General features: G+C 39.3%; 1 protein-coding gene across 2 annotated transcripts in view; it reads right to left on the bottom strand.

Moving 5' to 3' along the window:
* Positions 1-24,970, bottom strand: part of PTPN2 (protein tyrosine phosphatase non-receptor type 2) — a 30,547-nt gene extending 5,577 nt beyond the window's left edge. Inside the window, exons 1-8 of one of the 2 annotated variants that reach the window (XM_038126978.1) lie at positions 24,729-24,970; positions 22,116-22,206; positions 14,526-14,626; positions 13,793-13,891; positions 12,495-12,632; positions 5,596-5,805; positions 4,088-4,246; positions 1,430-1,620 (exon numbers count right to left, since the gene is read on the bottom strand). In XM_038126978.1, coding sequence (XP_037982906.1) covers positions 1,430-1,620; positions 4,088-4,246; positions 5,596-5,805; positions 12,495-12,632; positions 13,793-13,891; positions 14,526-14,626; positions 22,116-22,206; positions 24,729-24,797 — 1,058 coding nt within the window. In that variant the 5' untranslated portion in view covers positions 24,798-24,970. The remainder of the gene's footprint in view (positions 1-1,429; positions 1,621-4,087; positions 4,247-5,595; positions 5,806-12,494; positions 12,633-13,792; positions 13,892-14,525; positions 14,627-22,115; positions 22,207-24,728) is intronic. The other variant, XM_038126977.1, reaches the window with a different exon arrangement.
* Positions 24,971-25,339: the final 369 nt, after the last annotated feature.

Here is a 25,339-nt window from a genome sequence, read left to right as displayed (position 1 = left end):
ACCATATAGCAGCAGTATATAAAATCCAAACCAAGCAATCTTTTATTATGTTTTAACCACCTTCATGTAGAGAGTTTCAGATAGTGAAGCCCCACAAATAAGTAAATGACAGATGTAAAGATGTACATGGTACTTCATCTACAAGTTTGACAGAGAACAGAATTAGTTAAATTATCTGAGCTGGGTCTTTCACCCCTGTCTGTGCCCCATTTGGTGGCTGAGATGTTTTGTGTGGAGGTTGCCTTTACATGCAGTGCCAGGTACCACGTGCAAGTGTCACAGTATTTACACGGGTGCCTCTACTGCAGCGTTCACACCAGCCTCACTGATACACCAACTCCAGCTCCTACTCACAGCTGCATGCAGGATTAACAGTACTCATCTCAGGATGCAAACCATATCTTGATAAAGGACACACGATAAACCCGAGCTCTGTGTGTTAGCAGGACAACCTTGTAATTTGTGTCTCCAAAAGTGCCCTCAAAATCTCTAAGACATCATAACTCTGACACAAAAATCAGCTTTGAGTGACTTCTAACACACAACCCCACAGCCTCACTCCTTCTTGTGAAGGGCTCCTTCAAACAACTACAGAATTGCTGTCATTCTCTCTCAAAACACTCATGAAGACACAGAAGGAAATTAATGGGGGCATTTGGTGAGCTAGCTGCTATTCTGCAATTCCAGCCTATCTACACTGGACTGCTGTGTCTCACCTCGGGCTGCAGCCCTTTGGGACACACCCTGCCTCCTTCTGCGCACCACATGGCTCAGCTTGGCACAGCCCTGGACCAGTTTCTGGATCTCCGGCTATGGATCAACATTTGGCAACCCACATGTGGGAAGGCCCAAGTGACACCGTGCCTCCCAGCTGAGGCATCAACACTCCTGAGGGAAAGGCAAATTCACCCGACATGGCTAAACCACAGGAACCTACTCACAGCAGGTAGATTTGACATGAACAGAGGGTAAATACATGGCTCCAGTGATACAATTTCAACCATGACTCAGAAAGTGGTATGTGATAAAACCTTTGTGTTTCTGAGGAACCATGTAATTTTTGAAACATAAGTTAGCATTGTATTTAAAACTCAGTATGAAATGCTGGACAATTTTAGGACCTCATTCACACTTCACAGTGGAGTTCACTGACAATCTGTTAAGAAAATGCTTTCAAAGTGTGAGGTCTAGCTGCTTCAGTTAGAGACACTTGCTCTTCTTCTCTTGACTTCTGAATAGTAAAACCAAATCACAAGGAATCATTGAGGTGGTATTTTTAAAATCATTAAATAAGGCAGTCAAATACTGCCTGTTCTCCCTTGCTACTGAAGAAAGATCTTGAATGTTTTCATAATAAGAAAAGCAGCCTAATAATTCAGCCTTTCAAGAGAGTGTATCTGCCTTTTAGAAGTTTCTTTATCTTGCCTACTTTTCAATGTTCCCATCTGTGATATCTTGAACCTTAGTGGACAGGTCAGTGTTTATTTTCTCCATCTGATCATTGTTCTCCAGGCCTATGCTGTTCCCATTGTACTTCTCTGTGGTTATTTTGGTTGGGCGTGGAGGAGACTGCTCGGAACTTGGCGCTTGGTCCTCCTTAGAGAGCTCCTTCCACCGTTTCTGAAAACAAGGAGAACACATTTCAAACATTCCCCTAAAATTAAAGGGCCCCTTTGCCAAGATGTCTTCCAAAAGAACAATCACAGAAAGAGATTAAAGGAACTACCAGATCAAGAAAAAAAATTGCTAGATGAAGAAATAAAGTTAGGTCAAGATGTGTCTTCTCCAACAACCATCAATGATCCTTTTTTCTATTTTCCCAGGATAGTGCCACTGAAAAGGCATGAGGCCTCTACCTTCAGGGTTTGTACTGTCCACAGCAACTCCACAATTAGGAAGCATTGTGTCTTATAAAATCCTGCACTGTCCCACACTTCGCATCTCCCTCTACTTGCTACAGGCCTGTGCTGTGCTCTTACCTTTTATGGCTTCAAAATACAACAGGACCCTGTATACAAGAACTGCCTAAAAAGAGAGAACTGGGAAAATTTAACAAAGAGTTACCTATGCCAGAGTCTTGGCCTACTATTTCACTTAGTGGCCCATTAGCCCAAAGATCTACTGCATCATAAAACAGTTATTCACCTTGTTTTGAGAAGTAATCTGAAATGAGATGGAATAAAAAAAGAAATTGGAAGTAAACCTGCTTTGCTAGATCTCTGTCCTAATGATAAATAGTCTGAAGAACTAATTGCTACAACAAAATTTCATGCAGGAAAGAACCCTAGAAGGTGCACAGGAAGGAGAAGAATCAGTCCTAAAAAACAATTACTTTTCTCACACAAATCAGCCAGTGCCTATAGAGACATAGAATACCTTGTAGGAAGAAAATCAGTAACTTTTAAAAGTCTGTGATAAGGTAGATGAACTGAAAATTTAATCTTCTCAAACCAAGTAATAGACTCCTGTCCGTGGAACGATTTCAAGATTGCTGGCCTACACTAAATATTAAACTCAGAAAGTGATATAAAAAACCAGCTACTTATAAATGGACTGCTGGCAAAATGAGTTTTAACAATGAACTGACTCCTCCATTAAGAGTTAAAGTGGTGTTTGCACAGTTTACTGCCTTCCAAAATCCAAGGAGACATGAGAGATGAACATCTGGCTAATGTTAAATAAAAGAGGTGTTCAATAACTTCAGGCTCTCTCCATCGCTAGCAGTGAGAAGTGAATGCCTCTCACACTCTGAAGAGTCAACCATTCCTTATGGAATAAAAATGACCTAGCTGACCTTGAAAGAGAAATATGCTTTTTTGGGCCCTGCCAATTGATTTTCTGCACTTAATGCCAAGGCCTAAAGAGAGAAGCATCAGGACAAATGCCTTGCACTGCAGGAAACAGTGATTTAAGGAAGATCATCTGAACAATCGTAACAAGAAAAAGAGAATAAATGAGAAGTGTGCCTTCCTAGGCTTTCTCTTACTACAAATAAATAACCTTACAAACAACACTTGAACCTAAATAACACTTGAACCTTACAAGCAGTATTCTGAGTTGACAATGCTCCCTTGAATCCTGAAGTAAGAAATCCTGTGGCCTAGGTGGGTAAGTGTTGGAGCCAGAGCTGCTCACTTTGGAGCATGGCTTTTAAAAAAAGCAAAGCAGAAAAATATTACTAGACACAATACCTTATACCACCAGAAACAGCTTCCACAAAGTGAAGAGACTAAACTGCTGTTAGCATTAGGATGAATCATGAAGTCTTCTAGATATATGACACAGGTATCAGACCAACAGCACACTATCTAGGTGTTGATTAGCAGTTGTGTAAAATTATTTCTTTCTTTACACAGCAAGTCAAGAAACATTTAAGGGGAAGAATCAGACCACCACCAATACCACAAAGGAAATGTTTTAGCTTATCTGCTCTATTCGTGATTTCAAGAAATCAACAAAATAAAAGAGCCCTAGCATATGAAAGCAAAATTAAATGTGTTTCAAAGCCTCTCCTCGCAGTTCTCCCTCCCACCTAGGCCCAGCCACTTAATAAAGCTGTGAGCTGTTATGTCTGCAAGCCACACTGATAGAACAGTGAGATTCGGTAATCTCCTTGGGCCCTTGCATGATTATACTTGGCTAGATTGTACCATCTGTAACACAAATTTTAAAGGCTATGAAGAAACAAGGCAACTTTACCAATAAATATTATCTGTAGCATCAGGCAACTTATCTGCCAGGTAAACAGCAAAGAAATTTTAAAACAGATCCTTGCTATCTTCAATGTGATAACGGGCATTATCTTCCCTTTTTAGTATTGAAAATATCAATTGAACCATTTTTTTTCTTTAAACATTTGGACAGACAAATTATTTTCATATTTTATCTAAGAGGGGACATACACACAGGGTTAAAAGTTTAGTTTGATAGAAGGCACTGAACAGATACCCTTTGATACATCCTAGGCATCTACTGAAAAAGATTAATCATTTAAATCTTACAAAATTACATGTTTTAAAATAATCTGGAGCTTATTTTTTACTACTGTTGCAATCTGCTGTTCAAATACATGGAGCTAAACATTTACCTGTATAGTTGAATCCCCCATTATAAATTTTGCTCCTTCTATTACAGCCATATATGAAAATCTTAGTTGATCAGGAGTCTGAATAAGTCCCATTCGATATTTTCTCATATCCAGTAATACCTTCTTGATATCTACAGAAAATGGGTCTTTTTTCTCCATCTGTAAAGCAAGTTACATTGAAAGTGTCAATGGTATATAAAATAATTACAAGTAAAAATTAGTCAAAAAATACAATCTAATTTGTCCATATTATGCTTCTATTAGTTATAAGGAAGATTAACATCTCAAATTATTTCTAATTTGTTTTTGAAGGAAAAATGCAAATCATGTAATGAAAATTTACTATGAACAAATCAAGGATGATGTATGAAACAAACAAATTAGTACCCTAACATTAAGTCTTAAAATTAAGACAGGGATGCTCAATTTTATTCAGGCTTGTATTTGGACTTCGAAATAGGACTATAAGAATCAGAGCTGTAAAGTAATATTTCCTACTGCTTCTGAATAGAACAGCAATTTAGACTGACTATGGCAGAAGTTTCCTTATGTAAAGCAGAGCCCCAAACCCAAGTAATGCACACACTTGTCCCCACATAACATTCACAGGGTGTTTCTGAAGTATATTTCCATCAAAATATACCCCTATGCTTTTCAAAATGCATATAACCAAAGAAAAATTGAAGTAAAAAAAAAAAAAAAAAAAAAAACAAAAAAGTAAGTTGAGAGGATCTAACCAAACCAGAAAATGTGTCTCTTCTAATTCAATTGAAATTATTTCAGTTAAACCTGCCCTGTCTTTTTCACTATTACCAAGCACAAAGAGAAAACTCTGTGCCTGGACTTTTCAAGTCCAACAAAAATTTTTGTTTATTTAAAATATTATTTAACATTCAAGGTTCACTTCTGTCATTAACAATTATAGATGATATAGTTCACTATAAGCAAACAATCTATACATCCACATGGCACTGGAACTGGCTGCCAAGCCCCACTACCCAGAGGGCTGCACACCAGGGGAACTTCTGCATCTATATTACACACGGCAGGAGAATTAGGAGCATGCCTGAGTTCTCATCCTAGTTCAGATAACAACCATTTTCTGCATGCTTAAGAAAAGGGCTCTGGAGAAAAAGACAGATTCAATCATCTCAACATATATTCACAAGCTTTTTTCATATGGAAAAAACAACCAATCCTCAACCTTTTCTAAGCACATCTTATGTAAAAGGAAAAGAATGTTTACAATTTACTTTCCAGGAAGCTTTGAGAATATATCATTGTCCTGGGGTACTTCAAGAGGAATTTTTAAATGCATTTCAAGAGCTGTGTTTTTGTCATCAAAATATGTGAAGGAAAAAAAAAGCATGATGTCTTAAATTAAGTTTCCACTGGAATGTCATTAACGTCAATGTTTTTATAGCCTTCTGACCAAAAAGCCTATATTGGGAAGGTTGGCAGGGTGTCAGGACAAGGGAAGGGGCGACAGAGAAAATGCAAACACTTACCAGAACAAGACAAGTATCTACTAATGAAAATGTGCCGGAACGTCCTATTCCCGCACTGCAGTGAACTACTGCAGGTCCGTGTTCGGGACTCAGTGAACCAGATTCTCTGACTTTAAACAGGAAGTTCAGGAATGAAGCTGGGGATTCAGGAACTCCAAAGTCTGGCCACGTAGTATAATGAAAATGAGAGATCATCCTGGACTCACCACTCTAGAAGTGAAAACAAATAAACACGAGAACTAGTAAGCATTCCTCTTTGGCTCAGTTAGCACACATTTCCCCAATCTCAATCAACAGCTCTCTTCCATTTTAAACCTCCCATTAAGACAAACAACGCAGTAACTTGCTTCAAGCTGGATGACAACCAACAGTGCATGCTGAAGCAGTTTTATCTGAGCTGGGTAATTTTCTCCTTTGCAATTATTACCACACGTGGGTTTTTTTTCTTCTTCTTCTCAAACTTCCAATACTATGTTTGGTTTGCTTTACTATTTACTCCCAAATGTCTTTCTTTTGTCTACCAAGAATGCAGTTCAATGTCTGACAGCAGTTACTAGACAGCTAGAATTAACATGACTGAAAAACCCATGTCAGCATTGTACACACTCTGCATTCTTGCTTCAAGCAAGTTCTAATGCCAAGAGGTATTACATCTCCTTTATACTAACCACATTACTGAGAGGAGCAGGAAGTGTTCCTTCCTGGAAAAGACTATAAAACCCATACAGCAGGATGTCTAGCAAGACTTCTGCTGGACATCTTCTATCTTTTTTAAATATAAAAGGAGGATTCCAAAATAATGCAGCTGCTTTAGAACCACTCGGTTAGAGTTCCTCTCCTAACACAACCAACTAACTGCAAGTACTGAAATGACAGCAAGAGAGTATGTACATGAAATTTGGATCACATTTTAATGGAACTCACTTCAGACCTGCTGCTAAATGCTACTCCTTGCCATAGTGATTCTGATTTTAGCTCAGGAATTTTATACATGTTCAGTTATTTTTTAAAATTTATTAATTCTGTTATTAATTTTTAATTAATTCAGTTATAATTTATTGTTTCAGTTATTTAATTTTTCACATAGACTGACACCTACATAAACCTTGGCAAAGTTTGAACACAAAAGGATTTAAAATCAATGCATTCCAGAAAAGCTACTCTTCTTCAGCAACAGTAAAATACAGCCATGAAATAAAATAAATTCTACTGTTCTTCATCTGCTCAGTCTGTTTTTACTTCTTATGAGAGACAACTTATGAAATTCCTTTGTGAAACTAAAGGAATCCATTTCATGGTTTCTGCAGTAACAAAAACAAGCCTCCCAACTTGTCTTTTGCCTTCAATGCCCAATACTGCAAGACTGCCAATACTTTTACAGGAAACAGTGGATATTAACATGAGTCCAGTCACTCTCAGATGCACAGCTATCTTCCAGAAATATTTTGTCTTTTGGCTAGGTGCTCAACAAGGACAACAAAGTGTGATCTACAATATTGGGAAAACAAGTTTACATTAAGATTTCATAGAGGAAAAAAAGAGTATCAGGCCCAAAATTGTATAGATATACTGGAGCAAAGTCTGCAGCAAAGCATTAAAGAGTTTGCATTTGCTCTCCCACCGCTCTTCTGTACCTAGTTTTTCAAGTAGCAAGTTAACTCACAAATGAACTGCATGACCTGTTTGTTTAAAAATTATGAAGGAGGCACATTTTTCATAAGAAATCTGTAAGTAACACTTAAGCAATTTCCTCCACTTCTAAGAAAAACAATTCATCACTTTAGAAACAAAACTAAGAAAAAAACTAGGGAGGTGAGCTAAATGCACATGCTAAGTAAAGGCTGAAGTTGTTTCTTGCGAATCTGGACGGTCTCTGTAGGTAGTGATTGATACTCTCTACTTCAATATTCTGAAAGAGCATTCCAGATGAAAGCATCCCTTACACCTCAAGAAGGCAAAATTGCCTTTTTCTGTCACCTCAAAAAAGGTGACCTGTGGGGTTTGTTTGTGTGGGATTTTGTTTGGTTGGGGGGTTCTTTTGTGTGGGTTTTTTTACCCCAATCCCATAACATTCACTGTCATCTTCTTCCTAAAGAAAAAGAACAAAGTATGGCTAAGTGCCACCCTACTCACACACTAATCTGAAATAGTTATTTCTAAAAGAGAGATGAAGCAGTACTGTTGTACATGTCACTCTGCTCTAACCCACAAAACTACATTTTTCTTTCCTTTCTTGTATGAAGGCTTTATCCATCCCATGATTTTCCATCCCTTCAGCTCATTCTAGAAATACCTAGTCGCTTCATCTCTCTACAAGAGTCCCATTGCAAGGCACTGGAACCAGCTGGTCATCTTTGAATTCGCAGTCTCTAATCCTACAGCCAAATCCCATTTGAGTATTTCAAACCTCCCACACTGCTCTCTTAAACAGAATGGCTCTTTCAAGTGGTGCTTGGCAGCCCAGCTGTACAGCTGAAACACTGCCTTTGTGAGGATCTGTACCACCCTTTCTTGAACAACTCCCAGTCACTGAGCCATGCAGCACTTACATGAAGTGACGTGGGACTGTTACGAGAAGAGGTCTGGCTTTTTGATTCACAACTCTTGATGGACAAAAATTCAAATTTAAATAACAACTAATTTAATTTGAAGTGTTACCAGGAAACTAGCTAATCTTTTCAAATAAAAACCCCTGGACTTCCAAGACTCAAGGGGCACTATAAAATTTTCTATGTAATATACAAGGGATGTAACATAGAAATATTATATATTTCTGCATGGTAACTGAAAACCAGCTAGTTCTGTGGTAACCACAATACAATTTTCCAAGATTTATTCCCTAAAACTAGCTACCAAAAAAAAAAAAAAATCCTTGAATGATCATGGGACAAAACTTAAACGACTATTTTGGTTTTAAAATACTCAAACTGTGAAAGTTTTACAAACCACTGGGATAAGCTTTCCATAAATAACCAAGACAGCTAAATCTGATGAACTTGTAAAGCAGACACCGCACTGCACAGCTCTGGACTGACTACTGGGAACATCAACAGTATAATCAATGGACAATCAAAGGACAAGCTCCAAGTTACAGAGATCCCTAGGAGGACTTGAGCAGAAAAGGACTATCCCATTAGATTAACTCCCAGCAAAACCTTTTGCCATAACCTTCTTACAGTGACTATCCAATCACTCAAAACAAAAAGGAGCAAAAATCTTAAGAGTAACTTCAGGTCGTTCAGTCACGTGAGAGTTTAAACATGAATAAAACACTACCAAAATGCTCAAAAGTTAAGCTGGTGCCTTCAGGGTCAAGTAAAACAGGGGATAACAAAACAATGCTGGTCTGTCAAGTTTCACACACTGCTTATAAAAGCCATAATCAAAGTGCTACTGAAATGGTCAAATATATGGAGACATGAAACACCTACAACCACACAGTGGTTCCATATTTAATGAACACGCCTTAAGTTCATTAACAACTAACTTGATCATATAAAAATGAAAAGGCATCCTATAATGGCAGTATTCTACAAACTGAAATTCAAAATAATAAATCAACTTCTAACAGAGCCTCCTCTATTTGCTCATTCATGATGGCCAAAATGTTTTCCAAAATTTACATAAAAATGGCCTTGAGGATAAGGGGGCCAAATAATTATCAAAAACATTCTGGTTCATCCACAGGATCAGCTAGTGAGGGCCCCTAAGCAGTCTTGCATTACCTTAATCTGACAGTCACAGCCACAAAGAAGCTTGGTACTAAGTTGAGAATCCATTTTACTAATGGGTTTTTCCAAATATTTGCTATTTGTAGAGGACTCAAGATTCCAATAGAGATTTATTAATGGTCCTCACTCCAAAGTATCACACCACCAGTGTCACATCAAATTTAGTTTATTTGTTCTAGTCCTTTCTCCACCAACAAGTATTTTCTTCACAAACCTCTCCTTCTACTGCTGTATTCTTACTACCAGAAACCTAGTCTGAGATACATTCAGAAAGGTTCCTTCTGCAATATCAAATTCCACTGCTCCATTTCCTCGTCCAAGCAATTCCTGGTTTCCCTGAAGATCTGATGCTTATTTGCCCTTGCACAGTTTGTCTGAATTCCTCTGTACCTGAAATTACTGAAAACAAAGTTTTCTTTCTCTAAAGATCAATACAAAAAGTTGTGACATTAAGGAATAAAATAGCTAAAAGCAACAATAAAGAATAATATAAAAATACATATTCAACACAAGGTGGAGTCTTTCCCAGGTTAGATGTCAAGATCTAACAATTCTCCTGCAGCATTTTGCAAAGGTAATTTTATAGATTTAATAGGTTCTCGTACACCTCACTATCACTTCTCCAATAAGCTGGGAGACTTTGCTTCAAACCACAGCCATTCAACAGCTTCAGTCATAAATTACTATAAAATTTTAACATGAGCACAATATCTTCCTTCTCTCTTTATTTTCCAAGAAGCACTGGGTGATGGAAGCCTTCACAGTTAAGTCTCTATTAAGTGACACGTTTGGTACCTGAGCTATTACAGTAGAAAGCAGCACTCAACTTTCAGTAAGCTGACAACTGACGCCACCAAACCCATGGAAGATACAAAATGAACCATGGTGGAAAAGCAGCTTCAAATATCTGTATTCTAAAATGCAGATTGGGTCAGGCAAAAAAATAAGGAGATTCAAAAATAATCACCAACAAAACAAAGAACATTAGGCATCTTTTCAAAACTTTTGGAAAGATACCAATAAACACCATTTTCTCTCTATTTTCTCTGTGCTAGCCTCAAAAACAAATTTTTCCTAGAACAGATATAAAATAAAAAATCAAACCAACAAATACCTTGATACAATCCTGAAAAAGAACAGCCCCAAATCCCACCTGTATTTCTAAGTAATCTTTTTAACACAAGCATCAAAACCAACCAACTAAATACTCAGAGGTTGTTTCATTGGTAACAAGACAAACACCTTACCCCTCATATACACATATTTTGTTTATGTCTTAAAGAAATTTGCTGCAGTAAGACAAACTTAATTGAGCTCAGAATGCTTGCTTTATAAAGACAACCTTGGTTCTCTCTGTTTTCAAGGAAATACTAAATTTAAAGTATTCTTGGCATTCAGAGTATATTTTGTTCATGAGTCATCCTATATTCCAGGCATTGAGTGGCTAAATGTCTTACACTCAGCCTCCACCGAAGGCCCCTGCAGAATAACTTACGTAAACACAATTAAGCTCACATTTCAAGTTACTGTGAATACTCAGTTCCCACAAGTTTTATGGTATAATTATCAAATTCTTACAAAAGGCTGCATATAACATTGACAGTGTTATATGAACCTATGCAGCTTTTTTTGCTTGAGTAACCAAGTACGTTCTGCTTCTTCTACAAAAATCATGCACTGTAGTTAATATTCATGGAGCCTTACCAGAGTGCTAGAGAGATAAAATAAAAATTCATTACAGAAAGATTGGTATTTGTGAAACTGATTTATATGACTGTCCTGAGTTTACCATCTTAAACCAGGACAATGACATTACAAGAAACTCTGTACAGTGCTGACAGGCCTGCACTGCTGGTCCAAAACAAACCCAGAAATTTAAGTGCTCAATAGCTCCAACTTAAAAGTCTTTTAAAGTATACACTGTGCAGTTCCCTGAGGCATTTTTGCATTTTCCAGTTAATGTTATGTTCAAACATATACATGTAAAGAAAACTGCATCATTTGAAAAAAAGAAGTTTAAAAGTAAGGCCCAACATCAGCCAAACAGTTCCATGAAGAAGCCTTTTTGGTAGTTAGAAAAACTTGTCTCAGCTTTCCAAAAGGCAGAGCTGTTCTTTTTTAGGCACTAGCTAGCCAGCATTACTCATCTTTCTTTTGCCTTTGCTGTCAATAAACAAACTACTAAAGAGAAATTCTTCAGGTCAGCAGGACAATATTTCATAAACCTCTTCTAACATGGAGAAAACCAAGCAACAACATGCCAAGTTTTATCAAGTTGATCTCATGAGGGAGGTTATGAATTAACAAATATTATCTCAGAATACCATCAACAGTTACTACAAATTCAAATATTTGGGAACAAATATATCAATAGTTGTATAAAACAACATGCAGAACACGTTCAAGCTTTCCTTTCCCAAGTTCTCTGACAAAGATGACCTTGAAAACTTGCCATACTAGCACTCTCAATTAAAATAAGGCAAGATTTATAGGAAGAGAGAATATCTTACAAGACCCTAGCTAGAACAAACAGACAAGCTCTTCAATCCTGTCTTCCACTCTGAAACAGAAGCAGTAAATTCCAACCTGAGCTCAGGCCAGAAACAATTATTTTGAGCTTAACTCAGTTAAAAGAGCTTAATTTTTAAGAGAAAAGGATGGTTGGTCCTGTGGAGCAAAAGGGGAGGTGGAGCAAGAGAAAATAAAGTTACGTACCTACGGGTGGTAATCACTCCTCCCCCCCAAAAACTAAGACAGCTGGACTAAATTACAAAGAAAACTCAAGCTCCAGTACAAAATCAGTAATTACTTAGTCAGGTATCTGATATTAAAAGGAAATCAGAATTTTCCACTCTTGTGTTCCTCCCTTAAGCTAATTCTTACAGCTCCTCTTAGAATCACCACTACCACCATGTAGAATTCAGCATGTTAAGGTACTGCCAGATGGAAAATACAAGTATATCAATGCCAAAGATGTTATCTCTCCTAATGTATAGGCTGAGATCTAAATCACCTGCTTATTTCCACACAAACATCTTCAACATTCTCAGAAGCAAAGTGCATTAAAATTTCCAGTGTAAAAGCTCACTCAAACCTGAAGTGACATCATTGTTCTCATGATACACTTAAGCCCATGAATTGGAGCTGTACAGACTGAGAAAAGCTTACGTTGGTATTTTCTAACTGCAGTAGATGCACTGTGTAATAGGATTTGACGTCTTCAGACACTAGTCTCACACGGAAACCTGTTTCGTTGAATGTCATAACTTCATCTTTTTTCGTTGGCCAGTATTGTGCACACTTCACCTAATGGATTTTTTAAGAGAAAGAAAAAGAAGGGAAAAGAAAAAAAGAAAAACCTTGTTAAATATCCTAGTACCTTAGGCTTTGCATGTGCAGACTCTGAGTCCACATTGTTCAATACAGCAGACTCAAGTGCCTGCTCCCACTTTGAGGAATTCCTGAAGTCCATAATGTTCACAGCTAAGTTACTGCAACTGTTTCAGTAGCTATTATGCATTCCAGTTTTATGTGTTTATGCTTTCTTCCATCACATGGCTAACAAGCTTTGAGATACATCTTAAGCCTTCCCTCTCCCCCCTCCAGTTCTCTACAGGGAACTGAGATCTCTGCTCGGTTATTTCAGCATTTCCCCCCTTTGTTTCTAACTTGCACACCTGCACATTCACAGAACTCATCTGTCACACCCAGTTCTACCCAGGCTTACTGAATACTGGAAGGCTCTGGTTAAACAGAAGAATGAACTAACAAACCAATGCAAAACTATTCTTTGTCTTGTATTCCTCTTGCTCCGCACTCAAACTTTCTGTAGGAAAATTTTTGCACAAGAAAATGGGTGACTTTTTAACAAACCATTTTTTTTTTCACAAATCTACATTGAATAAGCATAAACATAAACCTCAAATGACATGCATTTATAACAAAAACCTGCAATGCTTTTAGGCACCACAGCAGAAAAACTACATCATAACAGAAGATTTGTGTATTCTGCACATATGCCACTGGTTCTAAAGAATCAAAAATAACTATATCAATTCAACAGTTCTTGGGCAGCAGTCTGCCTTCATTGTTACAGCTAACATCTCTACATAACAGATACACTACTCTGTTATGTTTCGAAGAATTAATCTAAAGATACTTATTTTCCCCCACCTTCCATTTGGTCCTGGGAACATCTTACACTGCCTCTACTCCTCACCAGTTCTATCTGTACATCCTTTCTCAGAATGCTACTTTCACCTTTCTGGACGTAGGTTTGATAGATGCTATTTTCAAAAACTGAACTGTATGTCTTAGCTCCCTCACTTCATCATGACATTAAATACACATTATACTGCACACCAGTGAGAATGTTTATTAGTTCTTCTAATGTAACAATCAAACACTGCTCAACTGTATTAAAATTGTGTGGCTTATTTTACAACTTTAGGCCTAATGTCACTTACCGATTCTTTTTCAACAATCCTGTTCAACATGACAACTGCTTTGGTTTGTTGTTGCCATACCATTAGCCAAAAATGACAGCATGTATTAGGTAGTGGACCCTGTGTAGTAAAAAATACAAAAATAGGCATGAGAATGTATAGGCAAAGCAGGGTTTGAGCACAGCTAATAGTTCACTGTGGGAAACAGGAAAGAGTTTACCCCTCAAGTTTAAACAAATTATTAATAGAATTACAGAAATGGCAGGCAAGAAAGTAGCCACAGATCGTTCCAGGACTTAAAAAGGCTGGGGGTTTTTTAAGGAAAAGAATACCAAACAAAACCAAACAACAAAACCGTAAGAACTCAGGGAATGGTTATTTTGGTTTAAGCATTACTACTATTGTGCTGTTAGAAGAAAAGCTACTGCAGGCATGCTCAGAAGGTACAAGATGGCTTAAGGGGTAGAAGTATTGTTGCAACATATTTACAAAAGAACTGAAGAAAAGTGCAAGAAGTATTTGAGAAGCTTCACATGCAGTAAATTACTCATACTTCAATATGCCCTTTAGCTTTTCTTAAAACATAAAATAATCCTTTAGCAACTACATCACACTGAGATATTGTACTTCATGTAATAATGAGATACTTTTAATTCATGGAGACAAGAAGCAATCCAAATACAAATTACAACTGTACAAATCCCCTTCCCTAGACTCTCAATCCCTGCAATAACCCAGTAATTGTACTGCTTACCTGTGTTAAAATATAGTATCTCTGGGCTTCTTCTATGACCACTAGGCTGGCATTGATATAATCATTTTCGGTGTTCTGGAGCTTTACACGACTGTGATCATCTAAAATTCAAAGAAAATTAAGAATTAATGATGCATCCATCTCAATGGATACTCTCTAACAGGCAAGTTTAGGTTTAGGTCTAGTTTACAAGCAACTAGAACTAAATTCTGCTCTATGACCCAAACAGCAAACTACAAATAAAAGAGAAATTAATTTCTCACATAACTTTGATAACTGTCCCATTCTCCCATCAGCATTTCATCAGAGTAATTTCAGGCAGCTATTAATAGAAGCTACTCAGAAAACTGGAATACTTATTTTTCTTTTAAAAAACCCAAGCAAACAAAATAATCCTCCCACACAAGCCTAAAGGTTCTCACAGTCATCCCTCAACAGTTACATTTCCTTAATACAACAGCACCACAACTCACAGCAGACAACACTGTCCTATCACACCAGATCACTCCACGGCACTATTTCCTAAGTTCATTATTTCCTAAATTACGAGATTTTTGGTGAACTGAAGTTTCAAAGGTTGGTGTAGAATCATAAAGTTAAGCTCACGCAGCTAAAAAAAAACTCCAGTAAAATCTACTGGCAGTAATTCAAGCCAGACTTGAATTTGATCAATTTCATTTTCCCTGTTGCTATTGTCTGATATTATACAACATAAAAATACTAAAAAGGCACATGCAAAACCAAAAATAGTCAACAAATCATCCAATTAAATGAAGTCTAATCTAACAACCTGGTTTCATCTCAAAATTATATAAGCAAGACTGACAATTCCCCTTTTTATGGCAGAGGCAAGCAAATGACTCTGTTTAAAATTCTACCATTAATATGAGAAAGATTATCATACTGTCAAACTAAAAAACTGCATAATAAAAAATCACTGTGATTGTTTCTAGAACCTTTTAGTATGTGATTTATGAACCTCTAGGAGGTTTATGAACCTCTAGGAGACATTTAGGTAGTCAGACTTGTTCGCAGTAAGTAATCCTTCAGCCATTTATCGGTCACTGTATTAAATAAACTTTCAGTTTAAAATTTGTACACAACTATATGCCAGAAAATGGGATTCAACTGACTGTTAACCTCCTGAAGCTCAACACCTAGCAGAATAAGAAGAGTAAATAAAAAATAGCAAACTAAAATTACTTGAAGAAACTTCAACATATCTAAGAAAGAGATGGGAGAGATCCCATAAGGAAACTGACAGCAGAGTGAACTATAATGCAATACCAGTTTTTAAAACTAAATTCACCTAGTCTGACCCAAAAAACTCAATTAGTGCCCAGACTGGTGTTAAAATGCCAGCCCACCCATCCTTGCACCAAAAGGCTCACTTCCTTTTGGGAAACACACAAAGATATTAGCAACTACCAAGTATCAAATTCAGCACAACTGCAATAGATGAACTCACAGCCAGCCTGTGCAGCACCAAGCTTATCTCAGACATCCATAAATATAAACCTGGATAGGCAAAAAGCTGATGGCAGTCAAAAAACAGTTAATGAATTAGATAGACTCTTGTTCTACAGACTGCTTGTATGATTTAATATTAATACTTTCCATGTGTTTGGAAACCTGGGAAAAGTACATTTACGAGGTCTTGATCTGCCTTTACATTCTCTCTCATCTATCTGCTATTGGCAACCACCAAAGATGATCGTGTTCGATTTGAGTAAAGAAGTCAACAGTAAAGTAGAACTGTTTTGCTGCTGCTGAAGCACTCAAATTTGGGGCTGTTGCCCCACCTCCCTTAGCTCCTAGATATTATATACAGTCACATATGAACGTGCAGAGAACAGAAAAATGCTGAAAATTTATTTTTGATATAAAAGCATGAAAAATATACTGGGTTAGCCTGTTTTCATTAGCATTCCAGCTGTAAGGTAACACCATCTTAACTTTCAGGAATCTTAAAAGATTTATGATACCCCTGTGTGAAGAAAAAAAAATATTATCAAAGCCAAGACACAGCAAAATTAAGACACATGTGCATTTTAAAGTAAAATATATCTCTTTGTATTAATTTGCCAGGATAGGAAAGCATTACTTTTTCCTTTCATGTATCACTTTATCTGAAGTGTTTCTACTGGAAAGAAACCAAGACCTCTGTAAATATTACATGTCATTTGCCAACAGGAAAAACTTAAGATCTTGTTATAGTAAATCACACATACCGGTACCAGTGTTCTCGGAAAGGTGACGCAAGCAAGCACTGTTAACAGTTTAATCACCCAGCGGCAGCTGCTGTACTGCTGCCAGGGACAAATAACTGCAGCCTCTAAGGAGGTTTCCTACTTTAATCCTTACATTCTCAGATTCATTTTTTCCCTTCTTACAAATTTTGCTTTGTAAACATGACATATAAAGTTCTGCAAGTTGTTTTTTTAAGTCCCTTTAATAACTCATTCTATGCACAGACAGCCTCCCTCTCCCTCCCCAACTAAAACAGAAGAGATCCTGCAAGTACTCTGGCAGACAGTCCACAGGACGGAAAAAAAAAAACAAACCACTAGAATATATTGATTTCTCTTCTTTCAAGGGATGAGGTTCTTAAAGGACACAATGACCTAGAAACCTCATTCAAACCCTGGCTTGCTCTTCTGAATTAACTGAAGCAAGCCAGCTTTTGACAGTGAGTTAGCTGTAATGCACTTCCCGTATGTATATAACTTCCAGTTACAAAGTACTTAGATTTATATGAATGATAAACCTATCTTTAAGATAAGATTTAGCTTATGTGTTGCCATGCCCACAGCAGCTAAAATACAGTCAGTACTGCTTTTCTGAAGCGCTAATTCCTCTATTTCAACAAACTATGTAGCCTGAAAAGGAAGTGGAAACCTTAAAATTTACTCTCATTCTGGCTCCTCACTGAGAAAAAACACTCCCAGAACGACCCTATCTGAGTAAGCAAATGCTGATAACCCATTTCCAGTGGAACCCCGCCGCACTGACATTACTTCCCATGCATCAAATAATGCCAAAACTTCACTCTGCTCACCTCCAGCTTAACAGAAAATCACAGATCCAGTTAAAATCACAATAAAAAATGTTTGGCATTGTACATCACAGTACACAACTGCAGTTCCTGCAGTTGGTTAATTAAAGGTTTTCATTATAAAACAAATGTGTTTCTTGAATGCGTAAGTTCAAAATTATCTTTTATCCAAGAGATGTCTCTGGTCCCCCAAATATAAAGCTATTATCAACAGAGGAAGGAGAAATGCTACTTAGTGGATTAAAGAAAGTCATAAATAAAACATGCAGCCGCAAGCCATCCCAGTGACCCTGCCTAACCTTTCCCACCTACCAACAAATCCCTTCCATTTCACTAATCTAAATCTAGTCTATCTGAGCTGCTAAATTATTAAAATTGCAATACTCTGTCACTAGACTTTACAGTCTCAAGTTTCAGAGGTAGCCTAAGGCAATGTAAAGGCAAAATGACTTTTCCTCACCACCCTGTCACTGGTTGTACACAATGAATGCCATCATATCAGTCATAGCCTAGCTCACCACTGAAATGCATTCATACCAAAATATACATGTCACTACTGCATAGCATCCTTACAATTGTAAGCAGGATTACAGGAAAAAATCCTAAGGCACAATACAGTTTAGATCAGCATGTGCTATAAAAATTCCCCTCTTCCCCATCCCCAAAGGAAGAAGTATCTCTAAACTCAACAGCAAGTTGAGTTTATTTTACAATGTTTCACATGATGTCATAAAAATCACCAATCTCAGCTTCTAATGTGGACAAGAAATGCAGCAGGCTTATTCTGGGCTGAACACCTCCCTGTTCTCAGCACATACACTTGAACCACAGGACAGAAAGGGAACAAACATTCCTGCAATGATAATTAATCAGCACCATGTGTAAAACCTTTCAAATCAGCTCCAACTCTGTTCCCTATAAAGCACAACTCTCTTCATGTTCCTCTCCTGTACACTATGCCAACTCTAAGCCTATGGTTGAAAGATCTGACACAAAATCTACTCAAAGCCACAGGAAGAAAACATGAGAAATCACTACCTTATAAGATCTTCCAAAAGCAACATGATCAGCAAATATGCTCAGATGACCCAGGTTCTTGAGCAACACACCCTATTACAAAGGAAGGCTGAAGAGAAAATTGTGTAAACCCCCATCTACCCTTCAAAAGCAAAAGGCAAAAAAAAAAATCCTGCCAATTTTGCTGAGGGGATTTCCTTCTTGCCTGTAAATCTGGAACCTCAGCTCTAGAGGTGTTTGCAGTCAATCTGAGACACTAGACTCCTCTGATAAGAACCAAGGTTAAGATTTAGAACGCAAGTTAATTACAGAAATCTTTGGAGTTTCATTAAAATTATTAATAAAGAATAACAACCTCACAAGTTACTTTCCTCTGTTAACAACGTTTTCTGAGAAATGGTTTCATCTGTCCGGAAATGACTGGCTGTCAAACCAAACCTATTTCAGATTAACTTCCTGTTTCAGTACTATGAAGCCAAAACACTCCTCTGCCTGTTACAGACTAATACCAAACTATTTGACTGCTATTTTTTTCATCTAGGCAGTAATTCTTGACAGCTTTTACCAAACCAAACTTACATATGCTACAGATCTTTAGCCAACAAAAACGGACACTAACAAAAATACTTATGAAACAGGAAACGCTGTGAAACTCAACCATAATGGGCAGAGATGCTTAGCCTTTCCCAGCAAACAGAAATCAATTTTTATCTAGCAATGTATGTAACAGACACAACTTTGTTTCAGTGTACTTGTCCCAGGTATCACAGTTGAAATGGGGCAAACCAACCCAAAACATTTTTTCCTGGACTCGTAATTGACATATTTCCCGTAAAACTGAACAACCTTTGCACTTCCTCTTGCAGACACACCACCTTAGATTTTAGACAGGCTTGGCAGCCACCACGGTTAACAAACCATTTTCTTGTTACTTTTGGAGAAATAAAACTCTTTCTTTAAAGTATGTCTTTCAGTATGATTAAGTAGCTAGATCTTAAAAGTCCAACAGCTGGTTCTGAAGGCCTTTGACTATTTGAGAATACGAGTATCACCGGTGTTTCATCTAAACACTGCTAAAAAGCAGCGAAATTTGCAAAGTGAAGGACTGAGACGTCAAGATTGTGTGAGACTGAGCTGTCCTGTATTTCTGCAACACCGAGTCCTTGCATACATGCACCCCAATTAGATGTGTTCACCACAGTGACCAAACCATGCAGCTTTTATCCCAGCTGCTTTGAAATTTAGGCACTGCTACCTTGAAATCTTGTTTATCATACACTCCCCTTCCAGGCCTCTTTCTGCTCCTGACTCTCATCGTTCCTACTCTTACTTTACTCAAGCAATTGAGTCATATTTAAAAATACAGAAGTAAAATTCAGGAGGAATTAGCTAGTTCAAATACAGTGCTTTGCTCTGTTCTCCTGATGCAGCTTTGTTTCTAGTGCCCAGCTCTGCAAGCTATCTTGGTGGACCAATTCAAACCATCCTTCTTTCATAAATGCCAGAAACTGACACATTCTTCATAAAATTCACCATCTTATTCACCATCATGTAATAATCTATGTCAGAGTGTAACAGAAAAGCTCTAGCCTTTTCCTAAGCCCAACCACTACTTCAATACTAGATTTTATCTGTCTCTCTGCTTTTGCACTGGGTCCAGGAATTAATACAATCATTCATATTTTTTTCTACTGGCTAAATATGCATTTCAGAAGCAGGTTTTGCCATGACTAAAGCAAAGGCATTTGATGCTACTTACTACTGTAAAAGGCATGCTACGATTAAGGAAAATATTGAGCTTCACATAACTGCAGGAGATGAATACAAATCACATCCCTAAGGTATTACTGGAGGTGTTATTAGATACTACTTAACTAATATCATGTATTTTTATTTCTTTTAGAAACACTATTTTTAAAAAGAAAAAGCACAAACAGTTTGAAAGTAAATTTTCACTCTCCTTACATAAATTACATTCATGTATGGGAGAAACAGTAGGTAAATGCACGAATACAGCAGCTGACATGGACATTATATAGCATGTTAGACCCAGGACTTCTGGGCTCAAATCTTATTTCCTGCCTTCTCATCTTAAACCCCCATTGCAACACTGGTATGAAACAGAAATTGAATAAAACATCTCTTTCAGCACTGGTAAAATGCTAATGCTGTGCTGCAACACTACAGCAAAGCTGAGACACCCAAGTGCCTCTGCACAGACCAACACGTGTCCACCAGAGGCCTGGCTCCATTTCCTGAGCCTGTGGGGAAAGTCAGTCAGCCTTGTCTCACCTGAGGCATCTTCCTCAGCGCTGGACACTCCTCCCATGGAATGCCATGCAGACACAGCACGGAGGCAATGCACTGAATTCCTAGGCTGAGTCCCATCAGTGTGTGAGAAATGGATTTACAGAAAATTTCAGGGGGGTTCAGCACCACACCAGACTGGACCCGTTTGGTACAAATTCAGGGTGCCAGTGGAGCATCCTGGCAGCAGCCTAAGGAGCAGCACTGCATCTGACCAGGGTGACTCAATCCAAGACCCTTTCTGTGCCATTTTGAGAAGTGCTATGCACATGCTGTCACCACAACTTTCAACTGGAGACAAGGAGCTCAGCACTTCTCCAAATTTTAGAATAGGTATTCAGATCAGGCTCTCAAACAAAAAGCCCCAATACACCAGCAACCCTCCAAAAACCCTAGATCCAGGACCCTTCAGAATTCTGGGAAACTTCATAAGGAATACATAAACATGTTATCTGTCCCAGCTTTAATATACTGGGAAAAAAATAAAAGCTGTATAATTTTCCCCCTATCTGTAGCTCACATATCTTTTTGCAATAATTTTGGCTTCCAATTTCGGAAGTAAAATGCTGATGAAAAGAAGCCCACAGCATCTCTGTAGCAGAGAAGCTGGTCTAAAAAGTTTTTTTCACGTGAGACACAAGATTATGTCAAAAAGACCATATAATGGCAATTAGTAGAAGTACAAAGCACTCCATACCTTATTTACTACACGGGCAAAACCAACAAAATTTCAAGCATTTTTTAAAGCAACAGTAGAAACTGAGTGGCATTTATCCACACCACCTTAAAAATGCGCAGAATCACTCAGTCCAAAAAGAAAACATTTCTTTTAGTCAAGGTGTACTAACTTCACCTCCATACTCATTTTTTATAACAGATAAAGCACTATTAAACAAATAATTTCCCTATGAGAACAATACCTCTGAAACATTACTCTGCAGCAAAATTTACCTATACGCTAATACCTGTGATTTGCAACCATCTCTCATTCACCATTCAGCACAATGAGCTTAACATGCAGACTCCTCTCCCTCCTGTTATACACATTTGTGCATGTGTTACCAAAAATCCCACATTTATCACAGGATACATGCTTACAGAAATAAACAAAAAGCAAAATTTGCAATGACCATGATTTATCCCCTCCAGTGTCAACAGGGTAAGAGAAGGTCTAGTAAGTTTACTGCAATGATTGTAGAAAAGATACTCACATGGACTAACATCTCTGTATCTGTTTCGATTTCTGTTTTCTGGATATTTTGCAACTCTGTGAGGGTAGTCACTGGATTTATGTCGGATTTCCTTAAAAAGACAAAATAAATAATTGACTTATAGCCAGCACCCTGATTAAGATTAATGTTCTACACATACTATTAATTAAGCAACATTACTAATAACTAACATTTTTTAAACCAAATTTTACTGCCCCTAGTGTCGGAAGATGCATTTCATTCATGGCCAAACTGCCACCACTTCGATCTTCCTACATTTGGCTAAAACTACCAATGTAAGCACCATTTGACAAGCAACTGATGCATCAGGATCAAAGAGTGAAAACCCCTAATCCCAGATATTTATTATGCTTGCAGTTTACCTCAGAGCTGCACATTATCTTCCAAAGCAGTAAGGGACTCAGATGCAACAGCAGCATTCTGCTGGCTCCTTTAAAGCAATTGGCAGCATAAAACCCCACAAACAACAGTGAACCAGGTAATTATTTTATGGCTACTATTAAGGGCCATAGGATTATGCTTGGTGGTTTGATGGCTCATCCCATACAGCTGTAGTTAAATGTGATCCAATATGAAGAATTCTGGAGTCACAAATATCAATGTGAATCAAAGTCTGTTCTCCCCACGCATTAACACAAACCTTCTAATAATCTGCGAGATACTCAGACTCACACACTATTTTAAGGACCCTACTGTTCACACATTCTGAATGTTCTGCTTTATTGATTTCTTCCCTGAGTGCACCTTTTCTACAACCTCACTAAGGCATACAGAATTACCTTATGTAGAAAACTGAAAATGGCCTTCAACGTATTCTACCCTGTATTTATATCTCTGTACTGATGCCATCCCAGCAGAAATGTTGTTCAGTACAGAATTAACAATATTTTACTTTGACTTCTCTTTCTGTTTTTAGATTATGTTGCTACATTTGATCATTGTGTCCCAAAGGGCATTTAAACTTCCTATTACAACTGAGCATTCTTTGGTCTTCTCAATGTTCCCACTATCTTTGTCTTCAAACTTCCTAAACAGTCTAGTCTATTCCCAGACAATGAACACAGCCAGAAAGGGCATCAGCAGAACTATAACGTACAAAAGAAAGCTCTAATTTTTAGCCCTGGTTGCATGACCTTTCTTTAAAATGTGCTGCCAACTGGCAAAGAACATAAACCACAATGTGGAGCAGCAACTGCCAAGCACCAATACTCCACATATTTGTATAAAAACCTCTTGATCCATTAGGTTTTCTATTTTGATACAGCACACTGGAACTTATCTTGTTTACATGGCTGACAAGCTTTGGGAACTTGCTCGTGGATCTGGCAGGCATTCATACCCAAGTTTGCATGAAAGGTAGATTTTGTATTACTCAGTAACAGGATACAACATATTCTGTTTCTTAAAGCACCTGCACCACCAGTGCACAGAAACAGATCCATGCTTTGGCAAAGAAACATTAAAATAGCTAGAAACACTTCTGCAGTGATGGTGTGGGAGGGTAGGCTTGCTGAAAAGAACTGAATTTAAAGAAATTTAATGGCTAATTCGGAAATCGGTTTTCCCACATGATATCCAGCCATCACACAGCATCAAGTCCAACTCTGGACTCTGCACAGAATAACCCGAAGAACCACACCATGTGCCTGAAAGCATTGTCCAAACCCTTCCTGAACTCTGGCCGGCTTGGTGCTAGATCCTACTTATTTGTAATACAGATATATCCAAAACTGCAACATCTGAGATACTGCAGTAGAGATACTGTATTCGAATCACATATAAAAGCAAATAAATTACTAATTTAACAGAGACAAGGCATAATTTGAAGTCAGTAATGAAAACTTCGGGGGTTGGTTCTCTTTCCTCATTTGTGAAAGAGTGCTATAAAATACTGCGGGCTTAATTAACTGCTCGAGTGACACCAGCTGATATATAACGCCTGTTTTATGGAACTGACTATTCTTGGAAGTCTTTAATCTCGTTTAAAATAAAAATGCAAATACTGCATTTTATTCACCGGCACTCGCGCAGAGGCCCCGCAGCAGACGCCGAGCTGGCCAAGGCAGCGGGAACGGGGGCTGAGGAGGGAGCACGGGTGCCTGAGGAGCCGCACGAACCCCCCAGCGGGGGGGATGGGGGGGGGGAGGGGGGCACCCAAGCCTTGGGCGAATCCGTACTATAGGGCACAGCCTCCCACAGCGCCCGCAAGCCGCGGGAGTGCAGCGGGAGTGCCCCGGCGGCTGTCCCGGCCCGGAGCGGGCCCCGCTCCGCTGAGCCCCGGGGGCAGCGCGGACCCAGAGCCGCCGCCGGGCCCGCGCACGCGCCTCGCCTCGCGCCTGCGCGCCACCGCCCCCCTCCCGAGTCCGCCCCGAGCGCGCATGCGTAGCGCTTGCCCACGGCTCCGCTGCTCGCACCTGAGGGCGAGAGTCGTGTTGGCCCAGCGACTTCCGCTCTCCCCGCTGCTGAGGCGGCGGCGGCGGCGGAGCCGCACGCCACAAGCACGGGCGCTGCCGGCCCGCGGGTCTCTCTCCCCCCGCCCTTCCTCTCTCCCTGTTGCTCTCCGGCTAGAGCCGACCACGCCGCTCGGCTCACCAGATAACGCGCCTGCCAGTCGTTCGTGGCGTCGATCTCCTGGAACTCCTGCTCGATGGCGGCGGACATGATGGCGGCGGCCGCCAGGGCGCGCGAGCCTGTCCGCAGGAGGCCGAGCGGCGAGCCCGCGACCGCCCGCGCGCAGCCCCCAGCCTCACGGGAGCGGCGAGCGCGCACATACGCTCGCGACCGGGTGTCCCGCAGCCGGCGCCGGGCGCATGCGCGACCCTCGCCCCGCCCTCCGAGGGCCGTGGAGACCACGCCTCCCCGGGACGAGGAGGCGGGAAGCACCTGGGGTGACGTCACTGGCCCGGCGGGGGGTGGGGCCGCGCCCAGGTGCCGCGGGGGCTCGGCAGCGCCGCGGGCTTCGGTCGCCAAACAGCCACCGAGCGTTTGTTGTCACAAAAATCACTGACTCAGTTCGGTTGGAAAAGATCGAGATCATCGAGTCAACTAGACCATGGCACTAAGTGCCACATCCTTCTTTAAACACCTCCAGGCACGGTGACTCCATCGCCTCCCTGGGCAGTCTGTCACAGTATTTAACCGCCCTTTCTGTGAAGAATTTATTCTTAATGTCCAACCTGGTTCTCCCCTGGCGCAGCCTGAGG

This window comes from Motacilla alba, chromosome 2, assembly GCF_015832195.1.
Source record: "Motacilla alba alba isolate MOTALB_02 chromosome 2, Motacilla_alba_V1.0_pri, whole genome shotgun sequence".
NCBI lineage: Eukaryota > Metazoa > Chordata > Aves > Passeriformes > Motacillidae > Motacilla > Motacilla alba.
The sequence above is the reverse complement of the archived record's forward strand: the minus strand, read 5'-3'. Positions and strand labels throughout refer to the sequence as shown.